The 21636-nt window shown below is 48.0% G+C and overlaps 1 protein-coding gene across 1 annotated transcript in view; it reads left to right on the top strand.

The window, feature by feature from the left end:
- The window catches only part of LOC140185614 (lysyl oxidase homolog 4-like), a 120895-nt gene that overhangs the window by 54199 nt on the left and 45060 nt on the right, over positions 1 to 21636 (top strand). The window contains exons 5-7 of the mRNA XM_072239026.1: positions 6502 to 6540; positions 10116 to 10329; positions 13529 to 13712. Coding sequence (XP_072095127.1) covers positions 6502 to 6540; positions 10116 to 10329; positions 13529 to 13712 — 437 coding nt within the window. The remainder of the gene's footprint in view (positions 1 to 6501; positions 6541 to 10115; positions 10330 to 13528; positions 13713 to 21636) is intronic.

Raw genomic sequence — 21636 nt, 5'->3', positions numbered from 1 at the left:
GGGACTGTATTGTTCTCCGTTCTATGTCAAATGCACTATGTCCTACATGGGCTTTGCAGGCAGGGGCTGTGCTTATTTGCCCACCACTGTTTGCTAGGGTGTGAGAGGAGGGATATCCCGATGGGGCAAAACCTGGGTGACCACAGGGATAATCTGTGCACAGGGTCATCTGTTCAATGAGTGAATAGTGATAAGCCAATTGTTTATGCCACATGTACCAAGGTCCAGTGCAAAACTTTGTTTTGCATATCATCCATACATTTCATCAGTGCATTGGGGTGTGCAGGGAAAACAATAACAGAATTGGAAATGGCTTATTATTGTCACGTACACTGATGTACAGTGAAAAGCTTGTCTTTCTTACTGTTTATACAGATCAAACCATTACACAGTGCATTGAGCTAGTTCAAGGCAAGACAATAGCAGAATGCAGAATAAAGTGTTACAGCTACAGAGAAAGTGCTGTGGGCAGCAGTTACTGTGTGAACATTGACAGAAGCTCAGTAGGAGTTGTGCAATACAGTGTAACGGGACATTCTCCACCCTCCCTCACCTGCCCCGGCTTTCCCCACCCTCTCACAACTTCCCAAACCCTTCCCCACCCTCCCCAAACCCTCCACCGCCCTCTCCCGTAGTCCCCACCCTCTCACAACTTCCCAAACTCTTTTCCCCCTTCCCCAAACCCTCCACCACCCTCTCCTGTAGTCCCCACCCTCTCACAACTTCCCAAACCCTTCCCCACCCTCCCCAAACCCTCCACCACCCTCTCCCGTAGTCCCCACCACCTCACAACTTCCCAGACCCTTCCTCACCCTCCCCAAACCCTCCACCGCCCTCTCCCGTAGTCCCCACCCTCTCACAACTTCCCAGACCCTTCCTCACCCTCCCCAAACCCTCCACCACCCTCTCCCGTAGTCCCCACCACCTCACAACTTCCCAAGCTCTTTTCCCCCTTCCCCAAACCCTCCACCGCCCTCTCCCGTAGTCCCCACCCTCTCACAACTTCCCAGACCCTTCCCCACCCTCCCCAAACCCTCCACCGCCCTCTCCCGTAGTCCCCACCCTCTCACAACTTCCCAAACCCTTCTCCACCCTCCCCGAACCCTCCACCACCCTCTCCTGTAGTCCCCACCCTCTCACAACTTCCCAAACCCTTCCCCACCCTCCCCAAACCCTCCACCACCCTCTCCTGTAGTCCCCACCACCTCACAACTTCCCAAACTCTTTTCCCCCTTCCCCGAACCCTCCACCACCCTCTCCTGTAGTCCCCACCCTCTCACAACTTCCCAAACCCTTCTCCACCCTCCCCAAACCCTCCACCGCCCTCTCCCGTAGTCCCCACCCTCTCACAACTTCCCAAACCCTTCTCCACCCTCCCCGAACCCTCCACCACCCTCTCCTGTAGTCCCCACCCTCTCACAACTTCCCAAACCCTTCCCCACCCTCCGCAAGCCCTCCATTACCCTCCCCTGCATACTCCACCCTCTCACAACTTCCCAAACTCTTTCCCCCTCCCCAAACCCTCCTCTGCATTCCCCACCCTCTCATAACTTCCCAAACTCTTTCCCCCTCCACCACCCTCTCCTGTAGTCCCCACTCTCCATCTTATTCCATCCTCCCCCTCCCTCCACCATTCTCTCCCACTCTACCCTACCCTCTCCCACACTCCCCATCCTATCCCCCCTCTCCACCCTCCCTCACCTCCTGCAGCTTAACCAGCCTCTTCCACCTCTTTCCCAGTTCCGAGGAAGAGCCTCTGACCTAAAACACGGACTATCTTGTTTTCCACAGATGCGTCCTGACCTGCCAAGTGTTTCTGCTCTTGTCTGAGCCAGATAAAGTCTTATTGCTTTGTAACTTCAGCAATTAAATTAATTCAAAGGAGCACACGGGAGTCCAGGAATACAAGTTTATTTCGTCCTTGCTTTTAGTGGGGTGCGCACGTCTCACACGGTAGTGCGATGACATTTGCAATTAACGTAGTTGTACAGTACATACAACACATAATTAATCACTTAAACGAACAAGAATGCCTAATCAAACAATATATGCATGATCACTCATATAATATTGAAATAATACGTAAAGCCCTTCTGCTGAATTTGATTACAGCCCGAGTTGAAATGGAAAAGCACCTTTGAACTCCAGAAGCTCGGCTGAGGCAGCACTGCACGAGTCAGTTGAGGGACTGACTCCCCACTCCCCACCGTCTCTGCCCTCACCGACCTACTTTGGATGGGCAAAGCCAAACTGAGAACAATCTCCCTTGTATCCAAATGCCTCCAGCTCTAGCAACCTACCCCTTTCTGTAAACCCTGTCAGCTAAAACATCAAGCGTTCCTGGATCTTCATTGCACCATCAATTAAGGTGTGCACAGTAATGAGGCATTTAGATAGGGGAAATGCAGGCAGGCTCTTTTTCCCCACTGAGGTAGGTGAGACTACAACTAGAGGTCATGGGTTAAGGGAGAATGGTGAACTATTTAATGGGAACCCAAGGGGGAACTTCTTCGCTCTCTAATGGGCAGGTGAAGGGAAGAGAAGGGGTGAGAGTGGATCGATTTCTCTAATTTCCAGTAATTTCCTCCCTCTGACCTTTCTCTTTTTTAATTCTCATTCTGGTTCTACTCTCAAACCTCTTCTCATCTGCCAATCACACCCCCCCACCCCAGTCCCTCTCCTTCCTCCCTTTCTCCCATGATCCACTGTTCTCTCCTATCAGATTCCTTCTTCATTAGCCCTTCGCCGCTTCCACCTATCACCTCCCAGCTTCTCACTTCATCTCCCTCCCCCCAACCTGGTTTAGTCCATCACCTTCCAGCATGTCCTGTTCCCCCTCCCCCACCTTCTACCTCCTTCTGACAAAGTGCCTCAGTGAAACGTTAACTGTTTGTTCATTTCCATCGATGCTGCCTGACCTGCAAAGCTCCCCCAGCATTTTGTGCGTGTTGCTAATATATCCATAGTTAGCTTATTCCAATTTAGTTTGGTGCTGTTCCCAGTTGAGATTATTTATTCCAATGAGTGTGAGGTGCTGTCAAAAAGTGCTCAGAAACTTGCACCTTGACATGCAAGTTAATCCAATATCTTTATCCTCCAATTCTACAGGCCCAGAGCGTTTGATGGCTCTGATGGGGTTTAGAAGGCTTAGGTAGAGTGGATGTGGAGAGGATGTTTCCTATAGTGGGGGAGTCTAGGATCAGAGGGCACAGTTAGAGTGGATGTGGAGAGGATGTTTCCTATAGTGGGGGAGTCTAGGATCAGAGGGCACAGCCTCAGAAGAGAAGGATGTCACTTCAGAACAGAGGTGAGGAGGAAGTTCTTAAGCCAGAGGATGGCGAATCTACAGACATTGCCCTGGACAGTTGTCGAGGACAAGTCTTTGGGTAATTTAAAGCGGAGGTTGATAGGTTCTTGGTTAATAAGGGTTTCCAAGGTTATGGGGAGAAGGCAGGCGAAACTGGTTTGAGGGAGATAATAAATCAGCAATTTTTTGAATGGTGGAGCAGGTTCGATGGGTTGAATGATCTAATTCTGCTCCTATGGTCTTTGCGTTAAGAAAGATTTTTATTTATTCTGAAGTATAGTATTATATAGATTTATACTTGATGGAGCTTGAAATGTTTCATGAATAAATCCATATTGTTGGCTGCAGTTTGGAACCCTGTAAGAAAGTACATTACTAATGCAACACAGACCATTAGCGTGGCAGGGAAAGCTAAAGTGATGTTATCTGAGGCAGCACTTGACTCTGCCATCGAACACTGAAAGCTGAATTAAGTTACTCAGTGACAGGTGTTAAAAAGGAGGCTTTTAAAGAGAAATATATGTGGTAGAGAGATTCCAGTTTCCCGAGAGACACGCACTCTTATTGCGGACAATTTCAGACCCTATTTGCATTTCTGGAGTGTGTTCGTCAGCCTCCTCATTAGCCACCCGCACGTGGATCTGAATTCAGACAATCTGGGCTATTAATCCAGGTTAGGAGTCATAATAATCCAGGCTTCTGTTCATAAACAGGCCATTCAGCCCATCTAATCCATGTTAAAATGTTTTTCTGCATGGTTCCGTTGTCCCGCATCTGGACCATAGCCCTCTATTCCCCTCCCAACCATGTATTTATCTTAAATGTTGAACATCTACCACTTCTGATGGCAGTTTGTTCCACACTTTCACTTCAGCTTCCTCTTAAATATTTCACCTTTCACCCTAAACTTATGATCTAGTCCCACCCAACTTCTTTTGGAAGGCAGATCCATTTGGAATGCCATTCCCAGCTTTTGCAAGGCTGATTCATTAGTTTGCGATCGTGCTTCCAAAGATCAGGAGTTGGGATAAGAAGACAAGAAGATTAGAATAGGAGAAAGAGACATTCACCTCCTCTGGTATTGCATGAGATCTTGACCCCAGCTCCCTTTTGCTGCCTGTTTTTCTTATCTGTATAAAATCAAGAGGGTCATAGACAAGGTGACCACTCACAGTCTTTTACCTAGGGAAGGGGAACAAAAAATTAGAGGGACAAACAAAATGCTGGAAGAACTCAGCAGGTCAGGCAGCATCTATAGAGGGGAATAAACAGTCAATGTTTTGGGCCAAGACCCTTCATCAGGACATAGCCCTTCATTTTTCAGTCATTCATGTCCCTATCTAAGAGTTTACCTACCACCAACTCCTGACAGAGTGTTCCATGCAACTTTCTCTGACATCCTTCCTATACTTTCCTCCAATCACCTTAAAATTATACTCTCTTCATATTGGCCCTTTCTGCCATGGGAGAAAGATGCCTATTATCACTATACCTCTATCAAGACACCTCTTATTCCCTTCTCCAAAGAGGAAAGCCCTGGCTCGCTCAACCTTTCCTCAGATCCATGCAGCATCCTGGTAAACCTGCTCTGTACCCCCTCCAAAATTTCTACTTCCTTCCTATAATGAGGCGACCAAAGCTGAACGGAATTCTCCAAATATGGTCGAATCAGAATTTTATAGAGTTGCAACATTACCTTGTGGCTCTTGAGCTCAATTCCCCGACTAATGAAGGCCAACGCTCCATATCCACTCTTTTAGCTAACATACTGTACCTGCCTCCTCTGTCCCTGCTGTTTGATTTAACACAAAATTGGCTGCAATTACATTTTATTTATTTAAACCTGGACCACTCAGTGGCTGAAGGAAAGGAGTGAACGTTGCCCAACGTTGTCCTCCATTGAGAAGATCAGCTCTTTTATTTTCTGTATGAATTGCAAAGGAGCTTTGCGTCTCCCCATCATGCACGACTGTCTCTTCACTTGCCCATCAGATACAACCTGCCGGACAAGTCACCCTCATCTCTGAGAGGTCAGACGTTACCTTTCACTAGGCAGTAAAACACCCAATTGTCCCAGGTTGTGGATGGGCTGATGAACACTGGGGAGAACCCCATGACCATTCCCGGTGAAAATCCACAAGAAATGGAGATTTCAAGAATTGATTTCCATAAATCGGAGTACTGAGTTCAGGAATTGAGGTGTTATGCTGAAGTTGTATAAGAGTTTGCTGAGGCTAAATTTGAAGTATTGCGAGCAGTTCTGGTCACCTACCTACAGAAAAGAGAGCAATAAGATTGAAAGACTACAAAGAAAATTATTTTATTTTTATTTAGATTTAGCCCAACAAGCACCCAATTACACCAATGTGACTAGTTAACCTACTAAGCTGTACATCTTAGGAATGTGGGAGGAAACTGGAGCACCCGGAGGAAACCCACATGGTCACAAGCAGTACATGCAAACGCCTTAAAGATAACGGTGGAATTGAACCGGGGTCACTGTCGTTATAAAGCATTGCGCTAACCACTGTGTTAGTCTGCTGCCAATTTACAAGGACGTTGCCAGGACTTGAGGACCTGAGTTTTAGGAAAAGGTTGAATAGGCTGGGACACCATTCACGGGAGCACAGTAGAATGAGTGGAGATTTGATAGAGGTATACAAAATGATGAGGGGCATATATAGGATTAATGCAAGCAGGCTTTCTCCACTGAGATTAGGTGAGACCAGAACTAGAGGTCACAGGCTAAGGGTGAAAGGTGAAATATTTAAGAGGAACCTGAGGGGGAACTTCTTCACTCAGAGGGTGGAGCAAGTGTGGAATGAGCTGCCAGCAGACGTGGTGGATGTGGATTTGATTTCAACATTTAAGAGAAATTTAGCTAAGTACATGGATGGGATATGGCGGGGTATGACCCAGTTGCAGGTCAATGGGGCTAGGCAGATCAACAATTCGGCATGAACTAGATGGGCTGAAGGGCATGTTTCTGTGCTGTAGAGCTCTATGACTCCAGCACTCTAAATGTGTAGGAGGAATGAAGCAAGTGCCCTAACATCGGAGACTAAATCGAATCCTGTTTCCATACAAGCACATTTAACACTGTGTCACACACCTGCAATTTATTCATGTCTAGTCTGGTACGGTGCATCGGCGGTGTTGGTAAGATATTAATCTCTTGCATTCTTTTGTTGCAGGAAGCAGTGGGATCAAAAGGTGAACAACCCTAAAACCAGGTATCAAACTGTTTGTCTCTGAGTTACACATCAGTCGCTCCTCCCAGGAGCCAGGCTGGCTTTCGTGTCCTCATCGTGACCCTTTCGAACACTGAGCGAATTTCCTAGGGCCGCTAGTTTATTGATGCTCTAAAGAGGACAGAAAGTTTGTGTTAGTCGAGGTCTAAATATGTGAGTAAAGAGAGGGACAGAACAGGGTTCACCTCTTTGCAAAAGTGTTTATTATTTACTATCTTTCACCTCCCAGCTTCTCACTTCACACCCTCCCCCTCACCTGGCTTCACCTATCACCTGCCAGCTTGTACTCTCCTCTCCCCTCTCACCCATTCTCTTCTCCTCAGCTACCCATCACCTTTGTCTGGTTCCCTCCCCTCCCTCCCTCCCTTTACCCCATGGTCCACCCTCCTCTCCAATCAGATTTGTTCTTTTTCAGCCCTTTACTTTTTCCACCTATCACCTCCCAGCTTCTTACTTCACCCCAGCCTGGCTTCACCGATCACCTGCCAGCTTGTTCCCCCCCCCCCCCCCCGCCACCAACCTTCTTATCCTGGCTCCTGCCCCCTTCCTTTCTCGTCCTGAGGAAGGATCTTGGTTCTCATTTCCATGGCCCGCTGAGTTCCTCCAGCTTTTTGTAGGTGTTACTCACGTTTATTATCTCCGACATATGTCCTGCATTTGTTGTCTTGTGGAGAGCAGCACAGTGCAAATCCTAAAATATTCTATAAATTAGAATAAGAAATATATCTGTACATTTAAAATAATTAGTACAGAAAGATAGCAAATGTAGTGAGGTGGTGTTCATGGGTTCATTGTCTGTTCAGAAATCTGACGGCAGAGCGGAAAAAGCTGTTCCTAAAAGTGAGGACACTTTTTAATGTGATGAAATATTTACCTCAAACGGGGAATAAAGTATTTGTGAGGATTACACATTGTTACGGTATTGTACAAGTTGAAGGTCTCTCCACCATGTCAGATGAGTGCTCTCCATCTCCGAGCCCTGATCACACCCTGGTGACCCTCTAGCTTGGTTGTAACCTTCAGTTCATTGGGGGGGGGGACATGTAGGGGTTCCTTTCTGATCCTAACCCTCTCACTAGTCCAGCACCTGTGTCTGGGTAGGGGTCTACTAGTGCCACCATCTTCAAGGCAACCCACCTAAAAATGTGAGGGTCTTTCTCAAACCCCTCACCCAGGTCAACATTTCCCCTGTAACTAGTAAGCTAACAAATTCAGAGGGGAAGAAGACACCAGATACCTTCTTCAGAATCAGGTTTATTATCAACGGTTCAAAAGTACTTTGGAGTATATACACCATATAGAACCTGAAATTCGTCCCTTCACAGACACTCAAAGAAACCCCATAGAATGAGAGAAACATCGAAGTCCTGAATCTCCCTCTCCCCCACCTTCGCACAGGCAGCAGCTAAAGCATTGATCCTACTCTCCTCATCCTCCCCGCCCCGACAACAACATGCAAGCAACAGCAGAAACCCCAAAGAGTCCTTGATTCAGATTTCATCAAGCTACAGTCCAGAAACCAGCACTGGTATCTCAGAGAGGCTCCCTCTCTTTCCAGTGAGGGACAGAATGACACTCCTGTAAGAGTGGAGACCAGCGACTCACTGTTCCAATCTTCCACGTTGCTCCTCAAAGCCCCCCCCCCAACCCCCAACGTGCCAAGGACCGACAAGCTCTCACTCTCTATCGTAAGAGAGAGAGATGGGGTTCGCTCGAGTACAGGGGACTCTTCTTCCCACAGCGGCCGACGATTAGCAAATACACCGCCTGCTGTCTTGGTGTTCCAGTCCCGATGTTTAAGCCTCCCAAGACAGTTCAGTCAACGAAATCAGCGAGGAACCAGGTTGCTCATTGACTTCCGAACTCCCAGCCCTGAGAGCACATGTCTTCCAGGCCGTTCCTGGGGAGAGAGAAGTGCTAGGCCGCACAGTCGGTCCGAAAACCTACCGCTTGCGAAGAACCGTAGTTTGAACTGTAGATCACGGGCATCGGCAGAACCACAACCACCTTGAAAAGAAAGATATAAGAGAAGTGAGCTGTTTCAAGGACAAACTGGAAGAAGTTGCGTGGGTCTGCAGAATCTGTTGGCATCATATTTCCTCGCTGCTCCTCCTCAGTCACTTCCAAATGCCATGAAATTTGTTGTTCTGCAGCAGCAGTGCAGCACAATACATAAAAACTGCTACAGTTTATAATGACCAGATAAAAAAAAAATAAAGAAATAGTGCAAAATAAGAACAAAATAGTGAGGCAGTGTTCAGGGTCTATAGATCATTCAGAAACCTGACGGCAGAGTGGAAGAAGCTGTTCCTAAAACATTGCTTGGGTGACTTTGGGCTCCTGGGCTTCTGTATGTCCTCCCTGATAACGTACACTCTCCTGAGATGGCAGAGAGCTGTGCAGCTTGTACAATGCTATTTGCCAATGAGAAGAGGGCATATATTGGGCAATGGGGCCCCTAAGAATGGATGCCGCCTCTCTGAGGCGCCACCTTTTGAAGGTGTCCTGGATGGTGGAGAGGCGACTGCCCAATGATGGAGCTGGCTGCGTTTACAGCTCCTCTGCAGCTTTCTCTGATCCTGTGCACTGATGCCCCCGATGCCGGACAATGCTACAACTACTTTGAATGCTTGCAGCGTGGAACGGGTATTTGGATAAGTACACGGAGGGGAAGGGCTTGGATGGTTATGGGCCAAGTGGGGCCAGATGGGATTAGAAGGAAGGATGCTGTGGACAGCATGGATCAGGTAGGCAGGAAGGCCTGTTTCCGTGCTGCAGTATTCAATGGGTCCAGGAACTCATTAGTAACTTAAGAGGGAGAGAGGGGTAAGAAGTGGAGTGGGATAAGATAGTGGGCTGCACTTGTCACTTTCTCCCTCACTCTCACTCTTACTCTCACTCACTCTCTCACTCTCCCTCACTCTCTCACTCCCTCATTCTCTCTCTTTCTTACTCTCTCTCACTCACTCTGCCACTCTCTCATTCACTCTCACTCCCTCTCTCCCACTCTCTCCCTCTCTCTCTCACTCTCACTTGTTCTGTTACTCTCTCACTCACTCTCACTCACTATCACTCTCTCTCTCACCCACTCCCTCACTCTCTCTTTTTCACTCTCACTCACTCAGCCTGTCCCTTTCACTTACTCTATCACTCACTCACTCCTTCACTCTCTACTTTCTTACTCTCTCCCTTCCTCTCTCTCACTCACTATCACTCTCTCTCACCCACTCCCTCACTCTCTCTCTTTCTCTCACACTCACCCACTCACCTTCTTCCTCTCTCTCACTCTCACTCACTCTATTACTCACTCACTCCTTCACTCTCTCTCACTCTCTTTCTTACTCTCCCTTCCTCTCTCTCACCCACTCCCTCACTCTCTCTCTCACTCACTCTATCACTCACTCACTCCTTCACTCTCTCTCACTCTCTCCCTCCTCTCTCTCACTCTCTCCCACCCCCTCTCTCTCCCCCTCCCCCCTCTCTCTCTTACCCTCACCCTCACCCTCACTCGCTCTCTCTCACTCACTCTCTCACACTCTCTCTGCCTTGTCCGATAGGCTGTACTCGTCCATCAGAAAGAGGAGTTTTTGGATCCACAAGGTGTCGTGCAGCGGCAACGAGCCTCACCTGTCGGAGTGCAGGCTGCAGCAGTTCGCAGGGAAGAAGATGTCGCCCTGTGAGGGAGGGATGCATGCCGTGGTCGGCTGTGTGCCAGGACCTGCATTTTCACAGGGCAGCGGCAGCCGGTTCCGGAAAGCTTACCGTGCTGAGGTGAGGAGATTGTATGTCCCATGGCCCTGTGCCGGGGATCTCTCCAGGCAGGTCAGCCTGAGCTTCTGATATGGTACCCTATGCTGCAGGGCAATGAAAGCTCCCTGAGCTGGTGCCACGGGTGGACAGCGCGGTGACGAAGGCTTCTGCTGGCATGCTTGCCTTCATGAGCGAGGGCACTGGTTACTGAAGTTCAGATTCATTTATCTATCACAGGTACATTGAAACATACCGAGAAATGGGTCATTTGTACCGACGCCCGACACAACCCGAGTAAGCACTGAGGACACCCCCGCAAGTGCCACCACACATTCTGGTGCCAACCTAGCCCACTGTGCCCACAGTGTTCAACAGACCAACACAAGGAACTACAGAGCAATGACAGCAAAGAAATCCATTTCCTCCCTCCCACCAGCCCACCCACACACACACAGACACACACACAGATACACAGACAGACAGACAGACACACACACACACACAGACACACACACACACACACACACACACACAGACACACACAGACAGACAGACAGACACACACACACACACACATACACACACACACACACACACAGGCCTCCAGCCTCCAGAGGATTTGATGTTGGACTTGTGAGGGCACATATGTGTTTAGATTTGGTCAGAAAAATGTCACTGAGCTGGAAAGATTGCAGAGGAGATTTCTGAGAACGGGGCTGGGTTATATGGAATTCTACGCACACAAAACTCAGCAGGCTTAGCAGCAACTATGGAAGGGAGTAAGCAGACAACATTTTGGGCTAAGGACAGGGCCTCTCCATAGGTGCTGCTGACCTGCTGAGTTCCTCCAGCATCTTGTGTGTTGCCCAAGACTTTCAGCATCTGTAGAATCTCTTCTGTTTATGGGTTATAGGGAACGTTTGGGCAGGCTAGGACTTTATTCCTCAGAGTGTAGGAGCCTGGGGGGGTGAAGCATACAATCATGGGGCATAGGTTGGATGAGTTGGGCTAAAAGGCCGGTTTCTGTGCTGTGTGAATGTGTTTGACTGTCCCTTTAAGGCCCTGTGTGAAAGTGGTGGGATAGACACATCCTGAATTCCTGCACCTTCTCTGCATGACTGCTGAGTTGATCCACTCCCACACAGGACCAGATTCTCGGAATCAGTCTATCCCCGCCACACCAGCAGCCAGCAAGCTGACCATTCCTGAAACACGTATCAAACCCGCTTCAAAACCCAGTTCTCCTTCTGTCTCTGACTCACACTCTGTTTCTGTGTGTCTCTGGCTCTCTCTCTGATTCTCTTTCTCTGTTCTCCTCTCTCTTTGGATACGATAGGGTTTTTTAAGAGTCTCCTGGACGGGTACGTGGAGCTCAGGAAACTAGAGGACTGTGATAACCCTAGGTAATTTCTAAGGTAAGGACATGCTTGCCCCAGCATTACGGGCCGAAGGGCCTGTATTGTGCTGTAGGTTTTCCATGTTTCTATGTTTCATTCTCTCACTCCTACTTTCCTCATCTCTCTGACTTTCTTTCTCCCCGACTCTTTGATTCTGTCTCCAACTTCCTTTGTTTCTCTCTCTCTGTCTCTCTCAGTATCTGTCTCCTGTGTTCTCTCTGTTTCTTGACTCTTTCTCTCTCCCACTATCTTTCCCTCCCTCTGACTTCCTTTCTCTATCATTCTCTCTCACTTTCTCCTTCTTGCAACCTTTCTTCTCAGAACCTAAAACCAAGAACATGGAACATTACAGCAGAGCACAGGCCCTCCCTCCCACATAGCCGTCCATTTTTCCATCATCCTTGAGCCTGTCTAAGAGTTTCTTCAATCTCCATAATAAACCGTTCAGCACTTTACAAACCTCTCAGCCTTCCAGATTGTTTATCCTCTCTCACAGCACACACAGTCCTTGCATTTCCGCGATCATCATTGTAAACCTTCTCTGCAATCTCTCCAGATAGCCATTCCTCCTATGATATGGTGACCAGGACAATACCCAAAGCTCCAAGAGTGGTTTGACGGAGGTCTGTTCCAAGTTCAATATAACTCTTTACTTTTCAACTTTGCCCCTCATTAAGTAATCTGCTTCAGTAATGAGGAGAGACTGGAGAGCATGGGAGCAGAGGAAGTTAAGAGGCGACATGATTGAGAAATATGAAATCATAAGGGTAGGCAGCAGGAAACATTTCCCTTTATCAGCGATGAATAAATCTAGAGGACGCAGATTTAAGGTGAGGGAGAAGAGATTCAGAGGGAATCTGACGGGGGACTTGTTTCTCCCAGAGAGAGGTACACACTGACAGAGAGAATGGTGGAAGCAGATAGAAAGTGTCTAGACGAGCACCTACTTATCTAGACATGGATAACTTTGGGCTGGATCAATGTGAATGGACGCATTGGACAAAAGGCCCAGTTCAGTATATGGTTCCTTGATTCTATCATACCACGTCCAGTTTAGATGTATTTATGGCCTTGTTGAGTTTGATGCCAACTTGGAATGTCTGGTGGTTGGCATGACGATGTGATACACTAGGTTAAACCAGGACTGTACCTTTGACCATACAGAGGTTTGTAAAATCCTGTGGGACAGAGATAAGGTGAAAATGGTCACAGCCTTTTACGCCAAAGAACAGCAGCCTAAAGCTAGAGGCACTGGTTTAAGGTGAGAAGGGAAAGATTGTAGTGAGATTTGAGGGGCATCGTTTTCATGGTGAGGGGTGCATGGAATGAGCTGCCAGGGGAAGTGGTAGAGGCAGGGACACTAATGACATCTGAAAGACATTTGGTCAGATTGGTGGGTTGGAGAGGTTCAGGGGTTAATGGTGTACCGGCCGGTGGTACGCTGGCATCCGCTCCGGACTTCGAGGTGCGTTCGAATCCCCGGTTCGAATCTGGCTGGCCCCTTGCACGCTCTCCATCCATGCTGGGCTGAGCGTCGAGCTAGCAACTCAGCCTGACAGACCAAATGCTAAAGAAATGGCAAGGTTGCCACCTGATGTACCACAGGGTGCGGAGAGGAACAACAAGGGCTTAATGGTAGGGGTTCATGGCATAAAAATGGTTGGGAACCCCTGGTTTAGAGGGCTATGAACCAAATGTGGGCAAAAGGGATAAGCTCAGGAAGTCACCCGGTTTAGTATGGATGGGTTGGGCCAAAGGGCCTGTTTCTATGCTGTATAACTCCAGTGCCTTGGACAAAATGTGCTTCATTTTTCTCTCCCCAGCAACCCCTGGTGAGGTTAAGGGGAGGAGCTCAGACCGGCGAGGGCAGGGTGGAAGTCCTGAAGAACGGCAAATGGGGGACCATCTGCGATGATCGTTGGAACCTAGTGACTGCCAGCGTGGTGTGCCGCGAGCTGGGATACGGCAGTGCCCGGGAGGCACTTCCGGGAGCCCGTCTGGGACAAGGTCAGTGGTAGACAGCACGCAGAAGTGTGCAGAACTGGGATTTACAATCCACAATCTTGCTGCCAAACCCCTCTGTGGTCTCGCCCCTTCCCACACTGTGGCTCCCTCTGTCCAGTGTGGTCTCGTGCCAAAACATAGGACATAGGACAGTACAGCATAGTACAGGTCCTTCGGCCCACGAAGTTGTGCCAACAACTCCACTTCTTGCAGTGTGTTCCATGCACCTACCACTCTCCGTGTAAGAAAAAAATACTTCTGACATCCCCCCATACTTTCCTCCAAACACCTTCAAACTAGGTCCCTTTATGCAAGCTACTTCCGCCATGGGAAAATGGCTATGCCTCTTACACCTCTATCAAGTCACCTTTGATCCTCCTTCACTCCAAAGAGAAAAAACCCTAGCTCGCTCAACCTCTCCTCATAAGACACGCTCTCTAATCCAGGTAGCATCCTGGTAAATCTCCTCTGCACCCTCGCTAAAGCTTCCACGTCCTTCTATAATGAGGCGACCAGAACTGAACACAACTGCAACGTAACGCCCCAGCTCCTGTACTCAGTGCCCTGACTTAAGGCTTTCTTCACTGCCCCGTGACTCCGCTTTCTGGGAACCATGTACTCGTACTCCCAGATCCCTGTGTTCTGAAACACTCTGCAGGGCCCAGTCATTCACTGCGAACTTCGTATGTGGTTTTCACTGCTCGAAGGCCAGTAAACAGACCACCGTGAAGTTCCTCGAGTGAGGGATAATGATGGATGTGTGAGGGAGAGTAAGTTGTAGGGATCTGGGGGATAAGGAGGAGGAAAAAGGGACTGATGAGATTACAGCCCACTCCCAAGAGATAGCATGGTTAGAATGGGCTGAATGTTCACCTTCTGTGTTGGTATAAGTGTCTATTGCGTAGAAGGTTGAGGGGGGACTTGATAGAGGTATTTAAAATTATGAGGGGGATAGATAGAGTTGCCATGGATAGGCTTTTTCCATTGAGAGTAGGGGAGATTCAAACAAGAGGACATGAGCTGAGAGTTAGGGGGCAAAAGTTTAGGGGTAACACAAGGGGGAACTTCCTTACTCAGAGAGTGGTAGCTGTGTGGAACGAGCTTCCAGCAGAAGTGGTAGAGGCAGGTTTGATATTGTCATTTAAAGTTAAATTGGATAGCTATATGGACAGGAAAGGAATGGAGGGTTATGGGCTGAGTGCAGGTCGGTGGGACTAGGTGAGAGTAAGCATTCGGCATGGACTAGAAGGGCCGAGATGGCTTGTTTCCGTGCTGTAATTGTTATATGGTTATTGGGGTCTATTCCAATGGGGAGGGGGAGGCTTAGAATGGAACCAGAGGACACAGCCTCAGGATAGAAGGATGTCCCTTTAGAACAGAGATGAGGAGGTATTTCTTTAGCCAGGCGGTGGTGAATGTGTGGAATTCATTTCCACAGACAGCTGGAGGCCAAGTCATTGGGTATATTTAAAGCAGAGGTTGATTGGTTCTTGAATAGTCAAGGCATCAAAGGTTACAGGGAGAAGGCAGGAGAATGGGGTTGAGAGGGATAATAAATCAGCTGTGATAGAACGGCAGAGCAGATTTGATAGGCCAAATGGCCTATTCTGCTCTCATGTCTTATGGTCTCATTGAGGGGTGGTGGGTGGGCACTCCATCTGAAACCCCTCATGACCTTGTTGTACCCGTTCTATATTGCTACAGGGATGGTTCGTCATCCATATGTGTAGACACATGCTGCCAGCAGTTACCATCCGTTTATTTCTGAAGCAAATAACACGTTGGGATCGCTGAGGATAACCTCAGTGTTGTGGTAGGAAGTGTTGGACTAACCGCCACTTTCAATGCCGCTCCACAGGACTCGGCCGTGCAAGCAGACTTCATTCAACAGGAGAGGTAGATGAGAACTAGGGGCAAGACGTTCTCTTAGACAGGCGTGTGGATGAAAGAAATATGGTGGGCTATGCGGAAGGGAAGGATTAGATTGATCCTAGAGCAGTAATATTGTGGGCTGAATAGCCTGTACTGTGCTGTAAAGTTTGAAGTTCTATGTTCTGAGACAGTGAGAGGAGACTGAGATAAAAGGCATAGATTGAGTGGATAGCCAAGACTTTTTCCCAGGTTGAAAATGGTAGAAGCAGGTACATGAGGAACATCTAAGAGACTCTCAGTTAGATGTATGGGTGATAGAAAAATGGAGAGCTATATAGGAGGGAAGAGTAAGATTGATCTTAGAGTAGATTAATGGGTTAGCACAACAATGTGGGCTGAAGGGCCTGTACTGTTCTATGTTCTATGTTCACCTATGCTCACTGTGTTGCTCAGTGAGCATGTCCTATCTGCTCACGTTTGGTCCACAGGTCTCTAAGCTTCTCTAAACCTCTAGATGGCTTTTAAACACCTTTAATATGATCTCCACCCCTAACAATATTTCCAGCAGCACGTTCCAAATTTGCACCGCCCTTTGGGTGAAAAAGCTGCCCCCGACATCTCTTGAAGAGGCAGTGTTGCTCAGTGGATTGAATGGTCTCCTGCTCCCATGCAGACATAAATGCCATTCGGCCTCCAATGTTCTTGTGCCCTCGTGGAGGTGATGGCAGAGAGGAAGGGCACAGTCACTGGTACGTACCAGGGTATGAAGGTAGAGACAGCAGCCCTTCAGCCCCCTGAGTCCCTGACAGCCCATTTGCACTCTTCTCTTTGGAGTGAAGGAGGATGAGGGGTGGCTTGATGGAGCTGTGCAAAATGGTAAGAGGGATTGACAAAGCAGACCTTCTGTGAATTCTTCCCTGGGCAGAAATGGCTCATACGTGGGGCTGTGATTTTAAACTGATTGGAGAGTGATACTCGGGATGTCAGAGTTGAGATTTTTCTACCAAGAGCGGTTGGGTGTGTGGAACGTTCTGTCTGGGGTGGTGGTAGAGGCAGACATGTTAGGGAAATTTAAGAAACTCTTAGATAGGTACACAGATGAAAGGAAAATGGAGGGTTTTGTAGGACAAAGGGTTAGATTGATCGTGGGGTGGGTTAAAATGTCAGCACAACATTGTGGGCTGAAGGGCCTGTACTCTTCCATGTTCTATCTTCTATTCAGCCCCTCTATCCTGCCCCATCATTGACCAAAAATCAGGAATGATCTGATTACAGAATGTAGAACTCTAGTCCCACCATGTCAGCTGAACTCATTAACCAGAAATTCAATCCCTGACTAAGCTAATCACTGAGGCTGGTGGCTTTCTTGCCCTTATTTGTCGAGGCTTTGGGTTCAACAATCAGGAAGTTACTTTCCAGTTTTATAAAACTCTGGATCGCCAACATGCGGAGTATTGCATTCAGTTCTGGTCGCTTCATCACAGGATGGATGTGGAGAGAGCAGAAGAGGTTCACTGAGATGCTGCCGGATTAGAGGGCACGGGCTAAAAGGGGAGGCTGGACAGACTTGGGTTATTTTCTCTGGAGTGGAGAAAGCTGAGGGAAGACCTGGTAGAAGCTTTTAAGATTATGAAAGGCATCTGTTTTTCTCATGGTTGAAATATCTAATACTAGAGAACGTGTTTTAAGTAGCAGAGGGAAATTGTTTACTCAGAGAGCGACGATGCCAGAGGTGGTGGTGGAGGCAGATACAATAGAGGCTCTTAGATGGGCACATGAATGTGCAGAGAATGGAGGGATACGGATATTGTGTAGGCAGTAGGGACTAGTTTTGGCATTTAATGTAGGTTTAATTAGTTCAGTATAGTATTGTGGGTTGAAAGCCTGTTCCTGTGCTGTACTGTTGTATGTTCTATAGTGAAAGTAACCAGCCATCCTTCCCCGATCTGGTCTCTGTGACCCCAGTCCCATATCAGTCTGTTGACTATCCACTACTCGTTGCCACTGAGTCCAAATCCTGAAACTATCACCCCAACAGTGCTGTGGGAGCACCTTCACCAAAAGGGCTGCAGTGGTTTGAGGACTGGAGGCCCAGTGACTCTGGGCTGGGGACTGTAGGTTGGAGGCCCAGAGACAATCTGTCCTGGGGCTGGAGGTGTGTGTGTGTGTGTGTGTGTGTGTGTGTGTGTGTGTGTGTGTGTGTGTATGTGTGTGTGTGAGTGTGGGTGTGTGTGTGAGTGTGTATGTGTGTGTGTGAGCGTGTGTGTGTATATGTGTGTGTGTGTGTGTGTGAGTGTGTGTGTGGTGTATGTGTGTGTGTATGTGTGTGTGTGTGTGTGTGTGTATGTGTGTGTGTGAGTGTGAGTGTGTGTGTGTATGTGTGTGTGTGTGTGTATGTGTGTGTGTGTATGTGTGTGTGTGAGTGTGTGGTGTATGTGTGTGTGTATGTGTGTGTGTGTGTGTGTGTGTGTATGTGTGTGTGTGAGTGTGAGTGTGTGTATGTGTGTGTGTGAGTGTGTGTGTGTGTGTGTGAGTGTGTGTGTGTGTGTGTGTGGTGTATGTGTGTATGTGTGTGTGAGTGTGTGTGTGTGGTGTGTGTGTGTGGTGTGTGTGTGTGAGTGTGTGTGTGGAAGGGTGGGGAAGGGACTTGATTTTCTTTTTGTTGTCTTGTTGATGACACTGCTGGTGTTGATCTGCTGAATGCTGCGGCCACGCTCTGCTAGCGCTGGAGCGAGTGTGGTGACTCTTGCGGGCCGCCCCCAGCACACCTTGGGTTGTGAACACAAATAACACGTCTCACTGTGTGTCTGATGTACATGTGATAAGTAAATATGAACCTTAATCTGAATTTGAATCTGAATGCGGCTCCCCACTGCCTACTCCGGCGTTAATGTGTGGAATCTAAATGACGGGCTTACAAGCGTGGAGCACTGTGCTGAGGTTCAGACGACAAATCTGTCCTCTCTCATCAGGGCTAGTGAGTTCTGACCTCGCCCTCATTCTTTCCAGTGTTTGTCATTGAGCAACCGAGTCTAAGCATGTCCAAATGCCAAGGCCTCAGTGGTTCCAGCCCATACAGCCATCAACCCAGGCTCCACCTCGCCAAGGACTGTTGTTCTCCTCTCCTTGGCAATTTATATAGATCCACGGCTGTAAGTAACACTATATTGCTGAATGAGATTCCAGGACCCTGGTCTCTTTGCTTTGACACAAGTTCAAATCCCACCATAGCAGTTGGACAATTTAAAATCAGGAGAGTGAAAATCGATTTCTCAAACTTCTGGTAATTGCCCCCCCCACCCGCTTCACCAATCCCCATTCCCATTTCCCTCTCTTGCCTTATCTTCTTACCTGCCCATTACCTCCCTCTGGTGCTCCTCCTCCTCCCCTTTCTTCCATGGTCTTCTACCCTCTCCTATTAGGTTCCCCCTTCTCCAGCCCTGTATCTCTTTCACCAATCAACCTCCTAGCTCTTTACTTTACCCCCCGCCCCCACCGGTCTCAGCTATCACCTACTACCTTGTACTTCATCTTCCCCTCCTCCCACCTTCTTACTCTGACTTCTCTCCTTTTTTTCTCCTGTCCTGATGAAGGGTCACCGTCCGAAATGTCGACTGTTTACTCTTTTCCACGGATGCTGCCTGACTGAATGAGCTCTTCCAGCAATTTGTGTGTGGTCCTTTGAATTTCCAACCTCCGCAGACTTTCTCGTGTCTCTTCTTCGTAAGCCCGTCGCCCCTACTGGGGCATGGACTGTCGACAGAGGATCACTAAAGGCCTCTGTCCTGGGCCAGTCTTTCAGTCTCTCAAGGTGTAGCCCATCGAAGACCCTTCCTTTCCCAGGGATGAGGTCTTTGGAGTTTCTGTTGGTGTTTCTGTCGCTCTGGGGTTTTTACGGGATGGGGTTGCTCTCCCCGTACTCGACACTCCCTCTTTCACAGCCCGAGCTTGGGACTGTCCATGGTGGAGTTCATGATAGCAGCTGGAAGATTTAAATTCATGTAGTGTAGCAGTTAGTGTATTGCTACTTACAGCGCCAGAGACCCGGATTCAGTCCCGCCGCTGTCTGCAAGGGTTGGAATGTTTTATCCCTGTAGATTTCCTCCCACATCCCAAAGACATATGGGTTACGAGGTTAATTGGTCACAGGGGTGTAACTGAGTGATATGGGCTCGTTGGGTCGGCAGGGCCTGATACCATGCTGTCTTGGAATAAATAAAACTAAATAAAAATGTGTGAGGAGTAAAGAGCAGCCTCGGTAACGGTGCCAATGCGTTGTCTTCTAACCCACAAGTATTGGTGGGTGAGGTAGGAGAAAATCAGGGACTCCAGGCCCCCAGTAACAGTCGTTGACACTTAAGCACCTCCTCAGCCTTGGGAGGTGGGAGAGGAGAGCTGGAAATGTTTTGGTTTAATGTTAACATTGCAGTTGGCATAATCTTTTACGCCAGTGATGGGGATTCGGTTCCCTCCTCTGCCTGGAGTGAATTTACACGTTCTCCCCATGACCCTCTGTTTCCTCCGGGTGCTCTGGTTTCCTCCCACATTCCAAAGACATACGGGTTAGGGTTAGTGGGTTGTGGACATGCTTTGTTGGCGCCAGAAGCCTGGCAATACTTATGGGCTGCCCCAACACAGCCTCAGAATGTGTTGGTCGTTGACACAAACGATGCGTTTCACTGTCTGTTTCAACGTACGTGCAAAAAATAAAAGTTGTCTTTAAAAGTTCAACTGTGGGATCTTTAGTTGCTGAGGGGAATGCGCTTCCTGATGACTTCTAGGGAAATGCCAAAAACATTGTTATTAATCCATTTTAATCTTTTACCCAGGGGTCATGAGTTGACGAGATGCGGTATGCAGTTGAGTTCTGCTGAGGGACCCTGACCTTTTACTTGGGTTGAACATGGTTTTGGTTTCCCTTGGATCTCACAGCCAAACTGTTAGTAATTCCTCCTCCCACCCGACATAAGAAATAAAAGCTGGAGAAGGCCACTCACCCCCTCATTCCTGCTGCACCATTCTACAAGATCATTGCCAATCCTCCACCTTGTTGCTGCTTCCTTGCTCTGCTACAGGGCTTTGACCTGAACCGTTGATGGTTCCACTTGGCCCACTGAGTTCCTTCAGAAGAACCCATTTAGTTATTTAGTGAGCTACTGAGTGGAAGTTTCAAACCACGCCACCCAGCAATCCCCCAATTTAATCCTCGCCTAATCATAGGATAATTTACAATGAGTAGTTCATCTACTAACCAGTATGTCCTTGGACTGTGGGAAGAAACCGGGGCACCTGGCAGAAACCCACGCGGTCGTCTGTACGGTAAAGTGTCGTGCTAACCCCTACGCTGTGATTCTTTTGGAGTTTCCTGTCGAATCCCCTCTCTCCACCCTCCTGTTTTCCTCTCTTGCCAATCGTGCAGCAGCACCTTAGAACTTAGAAATCAAACCTCCCAGCTGGAAGTTGTAATCTGTGTGGGGTTAATTAGACCCTTTTAGAATAAGAGTTTGCCTGTGTACTTATGTTTAATGTTTGTTTATTGGACTGCATTCCTCCAAGACTGTAATTGCTGTAATGATGGATGGCGTTGCCAAGGTTACACGCCTGTCAGTATACAATCACAGCTCGGTTGCCTTCCTTGAAAGCGAGTTCATAGGTTGTGGAACTGAACAAACTCCACAATTTATGGACTCTCTTTCAAGGACTAAGCAATTCGTCTCCTCAATATTATTTATGTATTTATTATTTGTTTTTCTTTGTGTGTTTGCACAATTTGTTTTCTTTTGCACATTGGTTGTTTGTCTTTGTTTACATGCAGTTTTTCATTGGTTCTATTCCCTTACTTTGTTCTACTGTGAATGCCTGCAATAAAATGAGTCTCAGGGTAGCATATGGTGACATATATGTAGTTTGGTAATAAACTTACTCTGACAGAAGCCCGGTGTCTTTGCTGGGGATTTCTTTACAGATGTTCATAGATGTTCAGTACTTGTACTGTAGACCGGAGAACTTGCCCTGGATGGTAGGAGATGCTGACCAACAAACTTACAGTTCATAA

The sequence above is a fragment of the Mobula birostris genome, chromosome 21, assembly GCF_030028105.1.
Source record: "Mobula birostris isolate sMobBir1 chromosome 21, sMobBir1.hap1, whole genome shotgun sequence".
Classification (NCBI taxonomy): domain Eukaryota; kingdom Metazoa; phylum Chordata; class Chondrichthyes; order Myliobatiformes; family Myliobatidae; genus Mobula; species Mobula birostris.
Note: the sequence above shows the minus strand (reverse complement) of the source record. Positions and strands in the feature narration are given on the sequence as shown.